At 42.8% G+C, this 21491-nt stretch overlaps 1 protein-coding gene across 2 annotated transcripts in view; it reads right to left on the reverse strand.

Moving 5' to 3' along the window:
* ints10 (integrator complex subunit 10) overlaps positions 1-14424 on the reverse strand; it is a 38864-nt gene extending 24440 nt beyond the window's left edge. Inside the window, exons 1-5 of one of the 2 annotated variants that reach the window (XM_033013161.1) lie at positions 14193-14424; positions 7695-7762; positions 6838-6941; positions 4923-5062; positions 1835-1916 (exon numbers count right to left, since the gene is read on the reverse strand). In XM_033013161.1, coding sequence (XP_032869052.1) covers positions 1835-1916; positions 4923-5062; positions 6838-6941; positions 7695-7762; positions 14193-14321 — 523 coding nt within the window. In that variant the 5' untranslated portion in view covers positions 14322-14424. The remainder of the gene's footprint in view (positions 1-1834; positions 1917-4922; positions 5063-6837; positions 6942-7694; positions 7763-14192) is intronic. The other variant, XM_033013229.1, reaches the window with a different exon arrangement.
* Between the last annotated feature and the right edge of the window lie 7067 nt (positions 14425-21491).

Here is a 21491-nt window from a genome sequence, read left to right on the forward strand (position 1 = left end):
CTCCCCTCTCCCCTCCCCCTCCCTTCTCCCCATTATCCACTACCCCCTCCCCTCACATCCCCTTCTCCCCCTCTCCCTCCCTTCTCCCATTCTCCATCCTCCCACCCCCACTTTCCCCGACGCCCCCCCATTTGTGGACCCAGCCTGCGACCAGCAATCCCGCGCACACTATCCCACACCCGCTAGGGACAATTTATACAAACCTGTGCGCCGGAGTGCGGGAGGAAACCCAAACCCTAACCCCAGCCCTGGCCCTAATCCTAGCCCTAATGTTTAAAACCCATGCATTGAAGGAAGAATATTTTACATCCCATCTGTGGTCCCTAACCCTAAATGGGCATCACCCACAGGACAGCATACGTCAGCGTGTGACAGGGCGCACGACATGATGAGACATTCCACATTCCATTTGAACATTCCAAAATCCAATGGCGACAGCGTTACCGCGCGTCACTGCATGCGTCACCAGGCGTCACGATGCGACAACCACTTTTTCGGCTGTCGGCTGAATGTCGCCCAAATGATACCCAAGTGGGCCAGGCCCTTACCGCTCTCTGACTTAATCCAACAAGCCAATTTTCTATCCAGTTCGCTAACACCCTGGGTCCCATGCAATCTCACCTTCCAAACAGTCTACGATGCATAAGAAAGAGAGGAAATAAATAGCTTAAGATGACAAGAATTGTATTAGATCCGTTGACAGCACCGAATAATTCTGCATGGAAACAGACCCTTCGGCCCAACTTGTCCATGCCGTCCAAGATGCCCATCTGTGCAAGTCCCACCTGCCTGCGTCTGGTCCATATTTATCAAACCTTTCCTTTCCATATACCTGTCCAAATGTCTTTTAAATGTTGTTACATTAACTGCCTCAATCAGTTCCTCGTGCAGCTCACTCAATACACCTACCACTCTGCGTGTGAAAAAGTTGCCCCTCAAATTTCTATTAATCTTTCTCCTCTCACTTTGAACCATGGTTCTTGATTCTTCTACTCTGGATAAGACACTGTGCATTCACCTTGTCTAGTCCCCTCATGGTGATATCCACCTTGATTAGAGCACCACTCAGCCTCCTGCGCTCTGAATAAAGTCATAGCCTGCCCATACTCTGTCTATAGTTCAGGCTCTTGAGTCCTGGCAACTTTCTTGTAAATGCCATTCTATTTTTTCTACTTTGATCTCTTGAAGCCAGCAACTGCTGTTTAAGTTTCATTAACACGAACAAGCTGACAAGAAAGTGAAATGAATACACAAGGAAACTGCAGTTGCTGGAATGAGGAAACTACACAATGCTAGAGTTACAGGTACTGGAATTGGATATTCATCTCACACCCAATCTAGATGGACAGATCTTACTTCACTACATGACAGGACCAAACCCATTCTTTGGAAAGTGAACCAAAACGTCACACACGTGACCAGATGTCATCACAAAGTGATACATTAAAACATTAAATGTGCTGGTTAATCTTATTCATTGCTATGTTCCTACCTACAGAACTATAATGCATGCCTGCTAAAGATATGAACATTCTAGCTTTTTAAAAATTCAGTTTGTAAAATGCTTCCGTGTTGTGTCACACACGTGACCAGTCCTGTTTGACCTCTGACCCTAAAATTTCACTTGATAAACTGAAAAAAAATATGAATCATATATACAGCACAAGACATGTACCGGTAATGCTTTCAGAATTAGATGTATTCCACGATTTTTCCTCTGTTTGGTCACACCCGTGACTAGAATGGGTCATAATGAATGGCTGGGAGGTTCCAAATCAAAGTAAACTGCATTGTTATTGTAATTTTTTCTGATTGTGGTATGAATGATTCTTACCAAATAACTTTCTAAAACAGTTGACAGGTGAATCTTGATCATCCATGTTTTCAGCTTCCAATAAAGTTTCACCAAGGCTGACCTAATTCATGAAAAAGCAGCAAATTATCATCTGGATGAACACTTGAAAATGTCTCTGTTAACAGTCCTAGTTAATGCTACAGCATCACTCACGGTTTTCAGAGAAAGTTACAGAAAAACCATTGCATATAAAGGAGGCCATTGGCCCATTTTTCATTAGTTTAGTTTGGAGATACAGCATAAAAACACTTTATCCTTCCATTAATGTTTTATCATGATTCCCATCATTCTCTAGTCTAATAGATAATAATGTCAATCCTAAAAATCCATCCTATGAGACTATTCCACCAAATAATCATTGTGTGGTTAGTGGTTTCTGACATCAATCCTGAAATAAAATGTAAAACATTGTTTGTGTTGCAATGGAAGGCTCAATTTTAAAACATTGTTTGAAAAGTGTATTAGTTCAACCTTTCAATCCGACATGTACATAAAGTTGACCCTACACAAATGCCTTTCATCACCTCATTACTTATATTTTAATTGATTTCCAAGCACCTTTTTATCAGACTAAAGATAGCCTGCCCCCCCCCCACCCTTAATATCCAGTTCAATCTTACGTTCAACCTCCTTTACCAACTCAATACTTTCCAGTCCCACAACCTGACCCAAGCTATCATTCATTTTGTGTTGATCGGCTTACAGCATCAGCATCCTTAACTAATTTCCTACCACTATGCTTATCTCCTTATCTATCCCGCACAAAGCTTCCTTTTATTCTCCAATAAGATCAGCGGTTCATTCATAGAGCATTTATGGAATATTGATTTGTCAGTATATTTTTTCATTGAATCCACTATACTAAAAAAATATTAAATTTCCAATATCCCAATGCTGAAGCAGCAAGGGAATAGCCAATACTGGATCCTGGTGAGGGTTGATGAAAGGAATGCAAATAACATTAATACAACTATAATGTGGACAGGGAAGGTATAATATCCGTGGGGGCACATATTTTAGTTATTTAGGATTGGTAGGACAGTATTGAGGACCTTAAAGTTCTACAAAATAAGTTATTCATTCATTTGAAAGAACAACTGAAAGCTACAAGATAAATATATGTGTCAAAAATGTTACAAAAAGTTACCAAGGACAATTAAAACAGACTTGAATAACAAAAACTGAAAATGGAATTACCAATGTGGAGTCATAGAATTCTAAATAATGTATGATCAAAATGAAAAGTCAACACCTTAAAATGAAACTAAACTAATGAATTGTATTGGAGCCAGGAGTCATCAATTTCAATGGCTTCTGAGTGCTTAAACTGATGTTAGTAAATATCAATTTTGTCTTCTTCATCTCTGCACAAACCATAAAATCCTCTCCTTAATCACAAAATGAGATGATTCTACTTTTGGCATAGAAAGTATTTTCTACCCCTTTTATATCTAATAATGTTCTAGCCCAGGGGGGGTTACCTAAATGTATGTTCTTACTCACCAAACTAATTTCACCTCCAAAGCCAGTCACCCACATTAAGGAGCAAGTTTTAGAATAATAGAAAGTAGTAATTCAGTTCAAGTAAAGACATAAAGTACTGGAGTAACTCAGCGGGTCAGGCAACGTCTCTGGAGGTAGGTAACATTTTGGGTCAGGACCCTTTTTCAGACATCAGTAGAAGGATCCCAACCCGAAATATCGCCCATCCATGTTCTCCAATGCCTGACCCACTGAATTAGACCAGCACTTTGTCTTTTATTGTAAACCAGCATCAGTAGTTCCTTGTTATTAATTCAGTTCAAGTGTCCTACTAACGATAATATGTTTCACAAATTAAATTCATGCAAGAGCAAGAGAAAAGACAATGTACATTTTAAAATTACACATCATAAGTAACCTAATAGCAATTGCTGAAACATAATACAGGCACTCCCTGACTTACAAAATGGTTACTTTCCATTAACCATTACTCGTCAAAATCACCTTAAAACTGCATTGAAAGAAAGTAATGCAGATCTTGGTTAATGCAAAAAACGACACAAAGTCCTGGCGTAACTCAACAGGTCAGGCAGCATCTCTGGAGATCATGGATAGATTATGTTTCGGAGGGGGGGGGACGGGACGGACCCTCCTTCAGACTGATTCTGTCTGCTGAGTTGCTCCATTGTGTTGTTTCGCCTTAAAATATCGGCGTCAATGTCGCTGGTCTGTAACAGCGAGCCCTTCTACTCCAGCTGCCGCACCATCCGGTTGATGCAGCGGTTGTTGTGGGTCATGTGGTAACAGCGCTTTCTTCAGACCACCGTCACCAACAGGACGCACTCGACCACTGTGGGGCTCCCTTCGCTCTCACCAGCTGCCACTTCTTCCTGTCGGCCATCATTTTATCCACTCCACCGCTCCCCCCTCGTGTTGCCTCCTCTTCCTTCTCCCCAGATGTCTTCTCCCCAAAGACACCTCCCACCTTGATGTCAGCGACTACAGGGGAGAAGGGAGAGGAGAAGGCAGCGGAGTAGACAAAGTGACGGGAGTTGGAGGAGATGGCGTTGGAGAGGGAAGCAACAAAGCGGACAAAGTGACAGCCGACATGATGAACCGGCAGCTGGTGAGAGGGGAGGGAGTCTCACAGTGACCCTGCGCATCCTGCCGGTGGTGGCGGCCTGAAGGAAACTGTCGTTCAGGGGCTACAACATGAGCCACATTGACAGCTGCATCAACCAAAATATGTGGCAGCTGGTGAAGAAGCGCTCCTTGTGGAAAATGTCTGCAACTCAGCCAGGAGCTGGTCTCCACCACCTCATTCGTTCACCTTCCCAGCATTGTTGGAAGAGCAGTAAGCCCGGGTGACCATTTTATATCTATGAGCGGGACGGGAAGCCCTCACCATCCTCCTGTTGTAATAACACAGGTCATTCAAGAAACGGAACCATCTATTTTTAATTATTTATGTAAGTGCTAGTTTACGTAACTCGCCTGTTACGCAAGTCAGGGAGTGCCTGTACATCATATCAGCCATGGTTACAATAGTATAATAACTAAATCAATATTGTATGAATACACATACTCCATGCTGTACCACAGACTCTGGGAAGCGTCTCAAAAGAAGCAGCAACATCTCTGCCCTTTCCAATGTGTTGAAGCATTGCTCTGTGGCTTTGAGGAGCATTTCACATTGTATTCGACCTGGAAGAGTCTCAAACAGACCTGAAACATAATGTAATATAGACTCTAAATTTGCAATTTACATAAAGTTATTCTAAAAAGTTCAGTATATTATTTTTACTTCCATATCTTATGAAATATTCACATTTAGGTGAAACTGCTATTTCAGATAGTGTATATGTCATTTCTATACTTAATTTGTACATAAAGTCAAAAAACTGCAGAGCCTGGAAATCAAAAACAAAAATTGAAAATGTTGGAAAAGCACATTAGGCCCAACAGCTTCAGTATGGAAAAAATACTGTTAACGTTTTGGTTCAATGATCCTCCCGCAAAACCAGGGTCACCAGCGTTTGCTGTATGTTTTACCTGTGCATCATTGGTAATTCACGTCAATATATTATCATCCTCACTGATCAAACAGCATATGTCACCAGCAGCTGGGCCATTCTGATGCCAAGCTAAGGCATGGGAATTCTTGCTCAATTTCTCTGCACCACATTAAACATGGCACAGGAATTTGTTCTGTGGCCATCAATTCGAATTGGGCTCTGCTTGGTCTAAGAAAACCTTTTCATGACCCTTGTCGAAGGGAATGTGAATACTAAAAAGTATTTTTGCTCCCTTTTCTGGGAAAACGAATTCAAAGATCACACAAAAGATTATAAAAATCTAAACTCTTGTTAGTAAGACAATTCAAACGTGCAGACAGATATGTAATGGCAAGGAACAAAGGACATAAACCAAAGATGGGTGAATAGAGTTAGGTACAGGGCAGCCATGTTGTAAATTAATCTAAATGAGTGGGTTTCAGCGATTAGATGGCCTAATCATGTTTCCGATTATTCTATTGCTTCACATATGCAATGACACTATGCAACATTTAAATGTCACCAATAGAAAATTAATCACAAATAAATTTTCAGATAATGTTAGGCATTTTTGAAATCAGAGTCAGCTGAATTAGAGATCATAAGATCCTTTCAAACAGTTGGCTTTTCAAAGGCAACTTTACAAAAGCAGTGACACTTTAGCAGTAGAGAAGATATTGGCATAACAACAACCGGCTCAGCCGCAGCCCCAGCCAGTGCAGCTGCGCAAGAAGGAGCCAGTCGGCCCACCGTCACCGAGCACGTCTTGTCGGTGGCGGCATCCAGCAAGCAGGCAGAGACGCGACATCTTGCTGGCTGTGCTATCGGTTGTTTACACTAGTGATCGCGTGGTTGACTGGGAGCTGCGGCTCGTTGCCGTTGACCAGCATCACGACAGAGTATCGTACTGCATATCGTTAGCCCGGGAAAAGATCAAAATTCAAAATTCCAAGTACGGTTTCTACTGAATGTGTATCGCTTTTGCACCATTGTAAAATTGAAATATCGTATGTCGAAGTAAGTCGAGGAGCATCTGTATTCACTAATTTACTATTCAGAAATATAACAATCTACATTATGTTGTAATGAGATTAATAATGAGATACTTGAACTATTCAAAAATTGTAAAGACAAATTCTTATCCTTTATTGTAAATTTAAATCAATTTGAATTTTGAAATTTTAGTAATGGGGTGCCAAATGTACAGCCAGGCTTCCTTCATTTGCAAAACAAAATGTTAGCAATCAACAAGAATAGCCTTCCATCTTCCAATTTCTCCTCCCCTCATACATGGTTGCTACGTACTCTCCTATCCTTTCTCCCATCTCCAGAATATTGTTTTAAATAAATGTTGACAAATTGTATCTTTAATTATCTCAGACAATAGTTAGTTGGTTTAAATCAATTTGATGAACATGATACATTGACATAATAGTATATTTTTACCTCGTAAAAACAGTGTCTGCTTGTCCTGAGCATCATTACGCAGCGCTGCTGTAATAACACTTATTTCTCTCCAAACCATTGGTTGATCAGGAAAATTTACAAACCTGTAACAACAAAATAATGCATTTATTTATTTACAAACATTCACCCAGCCCTTTCCTGCATTGCATGCCCACTCGCAAAATCCCTGGTCTCCAAGCTTCCCGACTACTCAACATGTCCCTTCCACTCATACAGCTTCCCACATTTCTTTTAATTTGCTGGCCACCTTTTCACACTCTCCCTTTTAAACTCACCTGGTTCTAATGGACGAGCTCTTTTGAAACTTGAGACACAAGAGGTGCTGGGGTCTTGAACAAAAAACAAAGCATCTGCAGAAGAAAATGGACCAGTCTGAAGAAAGGTCCCAACCCAAAATGCCATCTGTCCATTTCCCCCCACAGATGCTACCTGACCCAGTGAATTCCTCCAGCAATTTGATTATTTCCTTTGAAATTTACCAGGTTCCCTGAACTCTCATTGTGTAACATCGTATATAAAAGTTAATTAAAGTGTATTAACAAAATAACAATCGATAGTCTGAAAAATCTTCTAATGAGGTTCCAAACGCGCTGGCTTCCTGATGTATAACGTGTTATATTCAAATCCTAAACAATCTTGCATGCAACTCAACACCTTAGCTGAAATTTTCATCTATTCAAAACCTTGCTGGAATTTTACATAATCCCAGAATTCTGTTAATCATTTCAATTTCTGTCACTTGTAAGGTAATTTTATCATCTTTCAAAATACTGCCCAATTCTATTACAAAAAACTTTATGAGATCCAAATATGGAATGTGGCTACATATTACGTACATGTCATAAAGGATTCTTCCAGCTGAAGCCGTTCTCTCAGCATTCCGTTCAATCATATACATTTCGTACTAAAATCAAAAATTATTTAAAAATTGAAAATTACATCAATAAATATTCCAAGCCCTGCAGACACAAACTTATCAATTCAGTTTTATTCATCTTTAACCACACAGTTTTTGTGATCAATAAGTAACATTTTATAATCAGCAACAATTAGTTTATATGGCACTATTAATGTATTAAAGATATCTCAAGCTGGTTCTAGGACCACTATCAACAAAAGCCAAATGTTAGGATTGGAGAATTCTTAACTACAAACTGCCTTGGTTGCACTAGAGACTTCAGGGGCATTGTTTTTGTCCTTGCACTATATTGTCTGTTTGTTTTTATTGATTGAAGTTCTTTTAGTTATTTATTACAGTGTCTACTGAGTACAACGTTGGGCTGTTATGCTGCTGCAAGTAAGAATTTTATTGTTCCATCTCAGGCCAATTGAGAATAAAACACTCTTGACTTTTGAGCGTATGACACAATAACTAATATCTCAACAGAATATACTCTCGAGTTAAAATATTGGTCAACTTTCATGTTTAGACGGGGAACCACAAAGGCATAGGGCCGTGTGGAGCCTGCACTTTCCCCCCATGACTGAATGAGATTTCTCCTGCATCCCAAAGATGAGTTGGCAGGTTAATTGGCCAAATGTGTGGGTGAGTGAAAGTAACTGGTCATAGCTGATAGGAATGTGGAGAAAATAAAATGGGATTTGTGTAAGATTACTGTGAATGAGTGCTTGATAGTTGGTACAGACTTGATGGGTCAAATGTTGCGCAAATAAATCAACTATTATAATTATCTAGTCAAGCCAATTGCAGAATAAAAATGTCTTTGTGGCCTTAATTTTGGCTATTAATCTCACAAATTAACTAAGGTAGACAAAAGTGCTGGAGAAACTCAGCGGGTTCAGCAGCATCTATGGAGCGAAGGAAATAGGCAACGTTTCGGCCCGAAACATTGCCTATTTCCTTCGCTCCTTAGATGCTGCTGCACCCGCTGAGTTTCTCCAGTACTTTTGTCTACCTTCCATTTTCCAGCATCTGCAGTTCCTTCTTAAAATATTAGGACTAAGATTTCAAATTTAGTTTTAAAAATTAACATTCTGGTTTGAGAATTCACACATTTCAGACGGCCAAGGAATAAGCAAGGAAACTTTCTTTCGATGATTTAATCAGAATCAGAATAACATTTTATTGGCCATGTATGTAAACATACAAGGAATTTGACGGTGCTTTGCTCACAAACATAGACTGGATTTATATCAATTCAGATGGGTGAAATATTCTATAAAACAAAAATACAAATACAGCATACAATATTCCACACAACAAAATAGAGAAGTTGTATGGCTGGATTTGGAAACTAAAGATCTATTTATCAAAATCCAGTGAAGCTTAAAATCTTTAGCTCGCATGCTTTATTACTTTTATATAACTTTTAAACATATAAACCCATTAGCTCATTTGTAGTTTGAATAAAATGTGAAGGGTGTACATTTGGGAACAGCTCCACTCAAGACCGCAAGAAATATGGTTCGGGAACACCTCCATCCAAGATAACAAGAAATTGCAGAGAGTTTGGACGTAGCCCAGACCATCACACAACCAACCTCCCTTCCATTGACTCCATCTACATTTCATGTTGCCTTGGCAAGGCCACCAGCATAATCAAGGACCAGTCTCAGCACAGTCACTCCCTCTTCTCCCCCTCCCTTCACGTAAGATGAATAGAAGTTTGAAAATGCATACTTCCAGATCAAAGGTATCAAAGGTATTTTATTGGTCACATTCACATACACCTAGGTATAGTGAAGTGAAATGCTTCTTGCCATTTTGCAGCACATAAAGAAGGAATACAGACATAACATTAATAAGAGTTTTAAACATAAAGAACATCGCCCCACAATGGTTCCCATTATGAGGGAAGGCACAAAGTCCAGTCCCCAACCCCAGTTCACCCATAGTCGGGGCCCATTGAGGCCTCCACAGTTGCCTCTATGGAGGCCCGATGTTCCAGGCCGTTATCGCCGGGTGATGTTGCTCCGGCGTCGGGAGAGTCCTCTCAGCGGCTTGGGAACCCTGGAATGGCCGCTTCCGTACTGGAGGCTGCGGCTTCCAAAGCCAACAAGGCCACGCCGGTTGGAGCTCCACAACTGGCTATCTCATCTAGAGATCCCAGGCTCCCGGTGTAAAGTTCAGCGCCGCCGCCCGCAGCTGATCGCTCCACAGTCCCGCAGCTCCGTGATGTTTTCTTAAGCGATCTTCAGCTCACCGGAGCTCCAGCGCGGCGACCCGGGCAAGGCATCGCACGCTCCGCGATAGCGCTCCAGCACTGTGCCGCTGCCGAAGCTGACGTTCTGGGCGGTCCCCGACAGGAAACGCCGCTCCAGGCCCGCTGGTAGGCCGCGAGGACGGGTCAAAGCTGCAGCCCGGAGAAAAGCTGCCTCTCCGACCAGGTAGGGACCCTGAAAGGTAGTTTCCCCCTCCCCCCCCACCCCCACCCCCCACATAAAAAAGTCTAGACCTCCAAACAGATTCAGGGACAATTTCTTCCCAGCTGTAATAAGGCAACTGCACAATCCTGTCATCAGCTAGAGTGCAGTCCTGACCTCCCATCTATTACACTGGAGACCTTTGAACTATCTTCCATTGAACTTTATCTTGCACTAAATGTTGTACCCTTTATCCATGCACTGTTGGCATTTTAATTGTAATCGTGGGGTGGGACAACCTTCACGTGGTCCGCCCAGTTTCAGCGAATGCAATCAACCTGGCATGCACAATCAAAAAAGATCAAATAGAACAAGTTGTCCTACAACTTTAGGCTGTGCACACCATATGCAAGAAGAAGAATTGTAATCATATACAGTCTTTCCTTTGACTCACTGAACCTCAGTGCACGTGACAATAACTAAACGTAAAGATTTACGAAGGGGAAATCATGCTTGGCCAATCTTCTGGAATTCTTTGAAGATGTAACTAGGAAAATGGACAGCCAGTGGATGTAGTGTACCTGGACTTTCAGAAAGCATTTGATATGGTCCCACAGAGGAGATTAGTGGGCAAAATTAGGGCACATGGTATTGGGGGTAGAGTGCTGACATGGATAGAGAAGTTGATGGCAGACAGGAAACAAAGAGTAGAGATTAACGGGTCCCTTTCAGAATGGCAGGCAATGACTAGTGGGGTAGCAGGATCGGTCCAAATCAGCATGGATTTACGAAGGGGGAATCATGCTTGAATAATCTTCTGGAATTTTTTGAGGATGTAACCAGGATAATGAACAAGGGAGAGCCAGTGGATGTAGTATACCTGGACTTTCAGAAAGCATTTGATAAGGTCCCACATAGGAGATTAGTGGGACCTTAGTGGGAAATTAGGGCACATAGTATTGGGGGCAGAGTGCTGACATGGATAGAGAAGTTGATGGCAGACAGGAAACAAAGGGTAGGGATTAACGGGTCCCTTTCAGAATGGAAGGCAGTGACTAGTGGGGTACCGCAAGGCTCGGTGCTGGGACCGCAGCTATTTACAATATACATCAATGATTTGGATGATGGGATTCAAAGTAACATTAGCAAATTTGCAGATGACACAAAGCTGGGTGGCAGTGTGAACTGTGAGGAGGATGCTATGAGAATGCAAGGTGACCTGGACAGGTTAGGGGAGTGGGCAGATACATGGCAGATGAAGTTTAATGCGGATAAATGTGAGATTATCCACTTTGGTAGCAAAAACAGGAAGGCAGATTACTATCTAAATGGCGTCAAGTTGGGAAAAGGGGAAGTACAATGGGATCTGGGGGGTCCTTGTACATCAGTCTATGAAAGTAAGCATGCAGGTACAGCAGGCAGTGAAGAAAGCGAATGGCATGTTGGTCTTTATAACCAGAGTAATCGAATATAGGAGCAAAGAGGTCCTTCTGCAGTTGTACAGAGCCCTAGTGCGACCACACCTGGAGTATTGTGTGCAGTTTTGGTCCCCTAATTTGAGGAAGGACATTCTTGCTATTGAGTGCAGCGTAGGTTTACAAGGTTAATTCCCGGGATGGCGGGACTGTCATATGCTGAGAGAATGGAGCAGCTGGGCTTATACACTCTGGAGTTTAGAAGGATGAGAGGGGATCTCATTAAAACATATAAGACTGTTAAGGGTTTGGACACGCTAGCGGCAGGAAACATGTTTCCGATGTTGGGGGAGTCCAGAACCAGGGGCCACAGTTTAAGAATAAGGAGTAAGCCATTTAGAACGGAGACGAGGAAACACTTTATCTCACAGAGAGTGGTGAGTCTGTGGAATTCTCTGCCTCAGAGGGCGGTGGAGGCGGGTTCTCTAGATGCTTTCAAGAGAGAACTAGATAGGGCTGTTAAAAATAGCAGAGTCAGGGGATATGGGGAGAAGGCAGGAACTGATTGGGGATGATCAGCCATGATCACATTGAATGGCGGTGCTGGTTCGAAGGGCCGAATGCCCTACTCCTGCACCTATTGTCTATTCTGATAAAGAGGCCCTGAACTGAAACATTAACTGTCTCTCTTTCCACAGATGCTGCCTCGCTTGCTGGTATTTTCAGCATTTTTTGGTTTTGTTGCATTGCTGTTGGAAGTTATGAATAATGAGTTATGTCACTCTCAATGTTAGCAATACTTGCTGTACCGTTCCTACACAAATTATACACAAAATGCCGGATTAACTCAGGCAGCATCTCTGGAGAGAAGGAATGGGTGACATTTTGGGTCAAAACCCTTCTTCAGACAACCAGCGCCTGTCCCGCTGAGTTACTCCAGCCTTTTGTGTCTATCTTCGATTTAAACCAGCATCTGCAGTTCCTTCTTACACTAATGTCTGGTTGACATATGTGATGCAAACTGCTGCATACATTTGCAGAGCTGCCATTTTACAGGGTTGCTGACAATTCAGCATCTCTCCAGTAACTCTTACAAACTTCTACAGATTCACCATATATGGGATACTGTCAGGTTGCATCACAGCTTGGTTTGAGAATGGTTCTGCCCAAGACCATAAGAAATTGCAGAGTTGTAGCCCAGTCCATCACACAGACCAGACTTTCCACCACTTCCTCCATCTACACTTCATGTTGCTTCAGAAAAGCAGCCAACATAATCAAAGACTGTGTCACTCCTGTCATTCCTTTCTCCCTGTTCCTGTCCAGCAGAAGGTACAGAAACTTGAAAGCGCGTACAGCCAGACTCAGGAACAACTGCTTCCCCACTGTTATCAAGCTTCTGAACGGTTTCTCCATAAGCTGTGTGTCTGTTCAATTCACTTTTACTCCAAGGAGGACATTGGACTTTGTCTCAAGAACTAATGCGCTCAAATGCACTATAATGCTGAGAACTATATTCTACGCTCTTCCCCTTTGCTCTAATGAACTTGAGTTTGAACCGTTTGCTTCTATGCATGGTATGTCTGATTTATTTGTGTATAGCATGAAAACAAGGCTTTTTACTGTACCTCAATACGTGTGACAATAAATTAAACATGTATCCCTACCACAGTTGCCCAAACAGATGCAACTAAATTTAAGGTAGCTCTTCTTCCCAAAAACCCTTTCTGGCTTAAGTCCTCCCTCCACCACCTCCAGTTTAAATTCAATTTGGAATATTTTGGAGGACCAAGGAACCAGGAACCATGTAAATCACAGGAAGAGAGATGTGCATTAGAGAGCCATATGGACTTCTCAGAAAATGCTCGGCAAATTATTAAATAAGGCGTAGCTAGCTCATCGTGTGTAAAAATAGCAGACGGCCTGGGGGGCAGTAAAGGGTGTGAATGGCGGCAATGAATGTTCCCCATGATTAGAAGATTGAGGGGGGATCTTATAGAAACTTACAAAATTCTTAAGGGGTTGGACAGGCTAGATGCAGGAAGATTGTTCCCGATGTTGGGGAAGTCCAGAACAAGGGGTCACAGTTCAAGTTCAAGTGAGTTTATTGTCATGTGTCCCTGTATAGGACAATGAAATTCTTGCTTTGCTTAAGCACACAGAAAAATAGTAGGCATTTACTACAAAACAGATAAAGTTTACAGTTTAAGGATAAGGGGGAAATCTTTTAGGACCGAGATGAGGAAAACATTTTTCACACAGAGAGTGGTGAATCTGTGGAATTCTCTGCCACAGAAGGTAGTTGAGGCCACAGTTCATTGGCTATATTTAAGAGGGAGTTAGATGTGGCCCTTGTGGCTAAAGGGATCAGGGGTTATGGAGAGAAGGCAGGGATGGGATACTGAGTTGGGGATGATCAGCCATGATCACATTGAATGGCGGTGCAGGCTCGAAGGGCCGAATGGCCTACTCCTGCACCTACTATGTTTCTATGAGATGTCCCAGCCGGGATGTCCCATCCCCATCCCCCCGCAGTGCCTTTACACCTGGGCTCACACAAGAGGCCACGCCGCCTCCCGCCTCACTCACACCGACCTGAATCCCGAAGTCAGTAGGGTACAGGGTTCTGGCGGTAATTAGCCAGGCTTTGGCGGCCCAAGGATCGTCCGTGACTAAATCCCGCGCTTTCTTCACTAGAAATTCACAATCTATCTGCGCCGCCATCGCAGGAAGCCGGTGTCGCAGGAAGCAGCTGGCCCAGTGCGCACGCGCGCTAGCTAGCTCGCTCGCCACCGGGCCTGCGCACTCGCTGACAGTGCAGGGAAGGAACTGCAGATGCAGGCGAAAGGCACAAAGTGCTGGAGTAACTTCGGGGTCGAGACCCTTCAATTGTCTCGTCCACAAACGTCACCCGCTCCTTCTCCGCTCCACAGACGCCGCGTGACTCCAGACCAGCGCCCGTTGTCACCCATTCAAACGGCGCGCGACCAACGGACGCCCGGCATCGCCCCGCCCCGCCCCCGCCGCTGGGGGTCGCTGTGTCAGAAACACACACACATCAAAAACACATGTAACATCAACGAATGGAGGCTCTGGGTTTCACCTGGGGCCCTCTCTTGCTCCAGACATCATCATCATCATTCATCGCAGCTTTAATCCTCGCATGGATCAAACACTTACATTTCACAGGTAAAGTGAGATTGACAGTTTCGTTTATTGTTACGAGCTTTCATCAGAAGATCTGCATCATTTCAAGAAAGAAGTGGTTACCACATCTTTGTCAAGAGCACATGACATAGATTTAGCAATGTTACAACATTTTGAGATTTTAAAAATCAAGTCTGCAATTTATCCCATCAGATAAAGCACAAAAATAGGTTTAATTTGACACCTAATTCACTTTCATATCTTCAGTATTAAAAAAGTTATGGCCATTTTCTAGCAATGTTACAACATTTTGAGATTTTTAAAATCAAGTCTGCAATTTATCCCATCAGATAAAGCACAAAAATAAGTTTAATTTGACACCTAATTCACTTTCATATCTTCAGTATTAAAAAAGATTATGTCCATTTTCATACTCGGAAATTAGCATCTTGTTCCCTATTGCTTTTCCATTGACTTAACACAAAAGCTGTGATCGAGGACAGTCAAAAGCCGATAACTTTCTTAAAATTTAAGAGAACTGAAAGAAATGTTCAGTTATTATAGATTGAAGCATTCTGAAACAAATATGGAACAATCTTACTTGGATGACCTGAAATTAAAGCATATAATTAGTTAGTCACCTAATTGTAGCTAATTACAAAATTCAATTACTAGATCTAAACATCTATCCATTTCTTAAGAAAAGATTAACATTTTTAAATAGCCTAAGTGTCCAAATAACATTCACACAAGAATTCACAATATAACATAATTTTTAAATCTCATTGTCATGGATTTATAGGCCAAATGGAAGGAATTTAATGTTTAATACCTGTAAATTAATGGCCATTTAAATCATCTTGCGAGTGGGTTTTTCTGGAACGCGACCATTTGGAACGTTGCGGTTTGCAGTGATTTAGACCCCCATATCTGCATGAAAAACACTGCTGGTTGGTATGGGGACTAAATCACCGTTTCGCAAATTAAAATGTGAACTAAAGGTATCTTAAGGACCACTTTTATACATAAAAATAAACAGCTTTCTTTTACCTGTCACCTACATGAAATCCGTCCCCGTTGTCGGCGTTGACGGCTTTAGAAGCTGATTTTAAAATGACTCCAGCGCTGAACGAGTCGGGCGATTTAAAAAAAAAAAATATAGACAGAACGGCCGTCGGAACGATTCTTCAGCAAATGCTTGCACTCCAACCAAATATAATCTAGGACGGTAGGAAAAAAAACGCGTTTTAACCCCGCCGCCCCCCCCCCCCCCCCCCACAAAGGCACCAGAATCGCGCACACGGCCAGTGGCAGAATTGCAGCGCCGCTGAAGGTAAGTATTGTAACATACCTACACAACTTTGTCAAGAGCAGAGTCATAGGAATGGACCACAAATTCTGGTTGCACCAGGGACACCCAGATCCTGAAAGATTGACTTATGCAAATAGCACTTCATCGCCCCTCTTGGTATCTCCCAATTCACTTCAAATGTAAGAGCTTTCTTTTTGCATATCATAATCCAAAGCTTAAAGGTATTCCAAAGTGGGGCACCATCGCTGAGGTACTTTAGAAATGTTACCAATTGATTAAAACACAAAGTACTGGAGTAACTCAATGGATCAGGTCGCATCTCTGTTGGACATGGATAGGCGATGTTTTGGCTCACGACTATGTCCTCCAGAGAAGCTATCTTTTCGGCTGTTTTACTCAACATTCCACATCTGCAGTTTCTCATGTCTCAAATTATTTCCTTGTTTTTGGTTGAGAGTTTGGATGTTATCTCAATTCAATAATTTATCCAAAATTGACTTTTTTCGCCACTACTGACCTTTGAAATATTGACATCATGCACCTGCCCTCTTATGATGACGTGGACTGGATTTTCTGTTAATGTTTCTACCAGCGTGGAGAGTAGAAAGATAATGACATTGCACAATAACTTGGCACTATTGCTAGAATGCCAAGAGTCAAAACATTGTACAACCATGGAAACACATCCATAATTACCGTGATATCTGTCTACGCTCCACCCATTCCTGCATTAAGCCCATATCCCTCTTCTCTTTACCTATTAAATTACCAATTCAAATGCTTTTTAAGCATTGTAATTCTATCTGCTTATTTCTTCATTATCACGTTGGCACAGCGGTAGAGTTGCAGCCTTACAGCGAATGCAGCGCCGGAGACCCAGGTTCAATCCTGACTACGGGTGTTGTCTGTACGGAGTTTGCACAGTTCTCCCCGTGATCTGTGTGGGTTTTCTCCGAGATCTTTGGTTTCCTCCCACACTCCAAAGACGTACTCCAAAGGTTAATTGGCTATGTAAATGTAAAAATTGTCCCTAGTGGGTGTAGGATAGTGTTAATGTGCGGGGATCGCTGTTCGGCGGGGACCCGGTGGGCCGAAGGGCCTGTTTCCGCACTGTATCTCTAAATTAAACTGAACCACCACCTTGTGTGTAAAACGTGCCCCTCAGATCTTCTTTAAACATTTCTAGTCTTTGCTTAAATGGATGCGCTCTAAGCTTAGATTCCACGCCCATCAACCTCTAAAAAGTCACTCTGCAGCCTCTTACATGCGAATGAAAATAAATCTAACCTAAACAATCTCTCCTTATAAATAAAGCCCTCCTATCCAGGCAATATCCTGGTGAATTTATTTTGTACGTTTTCTCATGTTATCACATCCCTCCTGGTGATCAGAACTGTGCACAAGCCTTTTGCCTTTGCGCTTTCATAATTTTTACGCAGGAATAGGATGTTAAACATGGAGAAATGTCCTCAATACACCAAATTTAAGGTGCTTTTTGCAGCTGGGTTAAAGTGTAGATATAGTTAAGTCCTACTGCTCTAGTTGTACACCAACTTCTGCAAGAGACAAGGGGTATTGTGCAATCTTTATAGTTGATTTATTTATTTTCATAGACCCATACAGCATGAAAACAATCCCTTTAGTCCAACTGTTTAAGAAGGAACTGCAGATGCTGGAAAATCGAAGGTAGACAAAAGTGCTGGAGAAACTCAGCGGGTGCAGCAGCATCTATGGAGCGAAGGAAATAGGCAACGTTTCGGGGCGAAACGTTGCCTATTTCCTTTGCTCCATAGATGCTGCTGCACCCGCTGAATTTCTCCAGCACTTTTGTCTGTCCTTTAGTTCAACTCATCGATTGAGGCACTTACCTGAGCTAGTGACATTTGCCTGATTTTGGCCCATGCACCTGCAATCCTTTCCCATCCATGTACCTGTCCAAATTCTTTTTAAACAATGTTATTGTACCCACCTCTAACACTTCCTCTGGATGTACATTCCATTAACCCAATAACCTCTGTGAAAAACTTGTCCCTGACATCTTTCCCTTCTCACCTTAAAACTATGACCTCTAGTTTGTCATCGTGGTTAAATGTGCACAAGCTGTAAAATGTAGGATCAACATGTGCCATAATAGAAAATAGGTGCTGGAGGAGGCCATTTGGCCCTTCGAGTCTGCACTGACGTTCATTTTGATCCTGGCTGATCATCCACAATCAGTAACCCGTGCCTGCCTTCTCCCCATATCCCTTGATTCCGCTAACCTCTAGAGCTACTGTTTGGGCCTAACAAAGGTTCTTAAACAGTAGTTTCTGGCCAAGACTTTGCCAGTGTCAAATAAACATTGACGGTAGACAGAAATGCTAGAGAAACTCAGCGGGTGCAGCAGCATCTATGGAGCTAAGGAAATAGGCAGCTTTTCAGGCCGAAACCCTTCTTCATTGGCGAAACCCTAAACATTGGCGTGTAGCAGTGTAGATATTTTTGCTCTAACTATTTGCATTTGATAACCTACTTAGTAGTTCATTTATCTGCATTTGCTTAATTGGGGGAACCAGCATAATTATATAACTGTCCCTTGGGTTGCAAAGACTTTAGATACTGAATAGAAAGGATGCGAGCTGCTGAGGAAAAAAGTTACAATTACTTAAAATTGTCTTGACAAATATGGGGGAAAATCTATAAAATGGTTTGACAGATCTAAATTTAAAGCAACAGTTAAGTAACAGATCTGAATTTAAAGCCAGGAGTTCTGGATTGTTTTAAGTTTTGTAGGCCTCAACATTTTATTAGAATCTTCCCGTTATGTCTTTAATAGTGTAAAGGACTAAGCCTGGTGATCAAATTATATTCAGTTCACTTACCTGGCCACTGTAACAGTTTGCAAGAATTGTTGTACACATTGGTCTTCATATAATTTGACCGAAGATACCAGTGGATGGATGGTGTTACTCATCACTTGCTCTGATAAGCACATAGTGTAAATTCACTTTAGCATTGTGTGATAACACCAATGTTCCTCTTTTGTACTCTGAGCTTTCCTTGTTTCCATGGTGGTGACTCCTTCATGGTAATGCTGAATTCGTAGATCATGTTCTTGAGTTGTGGAATGAAACTCCAAGAGTTCAAGTACAGTTTCAAGAAACATTAACAAATATATGCTCTTAATTTCTGAACATACAATATTGAGAGTTCTGTTAACCACTTCCCCATTATTTATCAATGCATCAAGTAGCAGATTAAGATAATTTAAGTGTCGACAAATAGTTTGTGCTTTAACCTCCCCTCCTCCCACATGGCTCTATTTATGCGTTGGCAGCCTATGATGAATGACAATGCGTTCTGTTTTGATGAAACTTGTTTCTTAGTCCTAGTCCACAAGTTTGTATAGTTCAGGTTTCAAACATAATCATCATAAAGCACTTTTTCTTCCATAAGTCTTGATACTATGATATGGAGGTGGGAGAGGCAATGAACAATATACTTGGGTCTTGTTAGTTGAGTATAGGATGTTTAGCCCCTTCAATCTGTTCCACCTTTCAGTAAAATCATGGCTGATCTGTGACGTAAGTCGATATACTAGTCTTTTTCCAATTGGCTTGATGTTAGAAACATAGAAAATAGTTGCCGAAGGAGGCCATTTGGCCGTTCGTGCCAGCACCGCCATTCATTGTGATCATAGCTTATCATCTACAATCAGTAACCCGTGCCTGCCTTCTCCCCATATCCATTGTTTCCGCTAGCCCCTAGAGCTCTTTTCAACTCTTTTAAATTCATCCAGTGCCTCTACTGCCTTCTGTGGCAGAGAATTCCACATATTCACAACTCTCACAGTGACTTAAAGGCTTGCACCCTGTGAAGAGGAACAGGCTGAGGGGCAACCAAGCCTCTGGCAATTGCATCCTTTGGCACTTCCCCAATATTGCACTGCCGACATTTGAAGGCTCTCTGCTAATAGCAGACAATACAATACAATACAATACAATACAATTCAATTTATTGTCATTTGGACCCCTTGAGGTCCAAACGAAATGCCGTTTCTGCAGCCATACATTACAAACAAATAGACCCAAGACACAACATAATTTACATAAACATCCATCACATTGCTGTGATGGAAGGCCAAAAAAACTTCTCTCTCCACTGCACTCTCCCCCCCCGATGTCAGAGTCAAAGTCAAAGCCCCCGGCGGGCGATGGCGATTGTCCCGTGGCCATTAAAGCCACGCCGGGTGATGCAAGGTCGCACACCGGGTCTTGGTGTTAGAGCCCCCGGCGTGCGCTCGCAGAGACCCGCCGCCATTCCAAGCCGCGCGGGGCGGTGCTGTAAGGCCCCGCTCCAGGAGCTCTTCAACCCCTCAACTCGGGCGGGAGAAGTCGCCGCTGCGGAAGCCCCGAAAAGCGGTCTCCCTCCAGGGACCCGCGGGCTCCCGGTGCCGTTCGCCAAACCCGCAGTTGCAGCCACCGAATCTCCGGGGGTCGGGCCGCAGCAGCGTCCACCACAGCTCCACCCGCTCTGGACTCGGCCAGCTCCGCGACGGTGAGGTGAGTAGTCGGCACCACAGCCCCCGGTCTTCCTGTTGGAGGCCGCTCCTCGTTGCAGCCCCAACGACAACGGAGACCCGACAAAGAAAAGGTCGGGTCTCCCGTGCAGGATATAATTGACATTTATATAAATAATTGAAAAAGTGTTAACACTGAAAGTCAAATTTATTTAACACTTGTAAACGACTTAACAAACACAGGTGTGGAGTTTAAATCATCTTTAATCATAAGGTGTAATAGAGAGGCACAGTAGGTTGCTAGTTCATTGCTACCGCTAGCATAACCACGTAATGTAGGAAATGGGTGTTAATATAAAGTGTACGGCAAGGTGGAGTTAATGATGCTACACTACTCTGATTGGTTCACATGCAATAACCAATCTACATCCTTCCCCGTAGAGAGAAAAGTTGTTAGACAAATGTTAAACACATGCCGTTAAACATATTTGCCATACCTGTCAGGTGGTCTACTAACCCGACCCGAACGTGTACGGACAAACCCCTCTCCCTCCGTACCACAAAAGTCAATGGAGCTGGGAGGCGGGGAACCTGAAAAGGAGAATGCAGACGGGGTCACTTGAGGAGACCTGCGGGGTGAGCATGCGGGAATGTTAACGTGGGTGGATGGGGTAACCGACCGAGGCGGAGAGTGCAAGCTGGGACTAGGGAGAACAGCGGCAGCAGAGGGCTTCAACGGCAAAGGTGGTGCATATGAGCCAGTAGGAGCTGATCGCGGCTCGTTCACAAGCAGGAGATGTTGACGGCTGCGCCGGTACAGAACACCATCGGCGTTGACAAGGTAGGAACGGGGTTCCATGGATGGGCCTATAACGAAACCCAGATAGGTATGTCCCACAGCAGTCTGCAAACGGACCACTTGACCCTGTATTAACGG

Source organism: Amblyraja radiata, chromosome 1 (assembly GCF_010909765.2).
Source record: "Amblyraja radiata isolate CabotCenter1 chromosome 1, sAmbRad1.1.pri, whole genome shotgun sequence".
NCBI lineage: Eukaryota > Metazoa > Chordata > Chondrichthyes > Rajiformes > Rajidae > Amblyraja > Amblyraja radiata.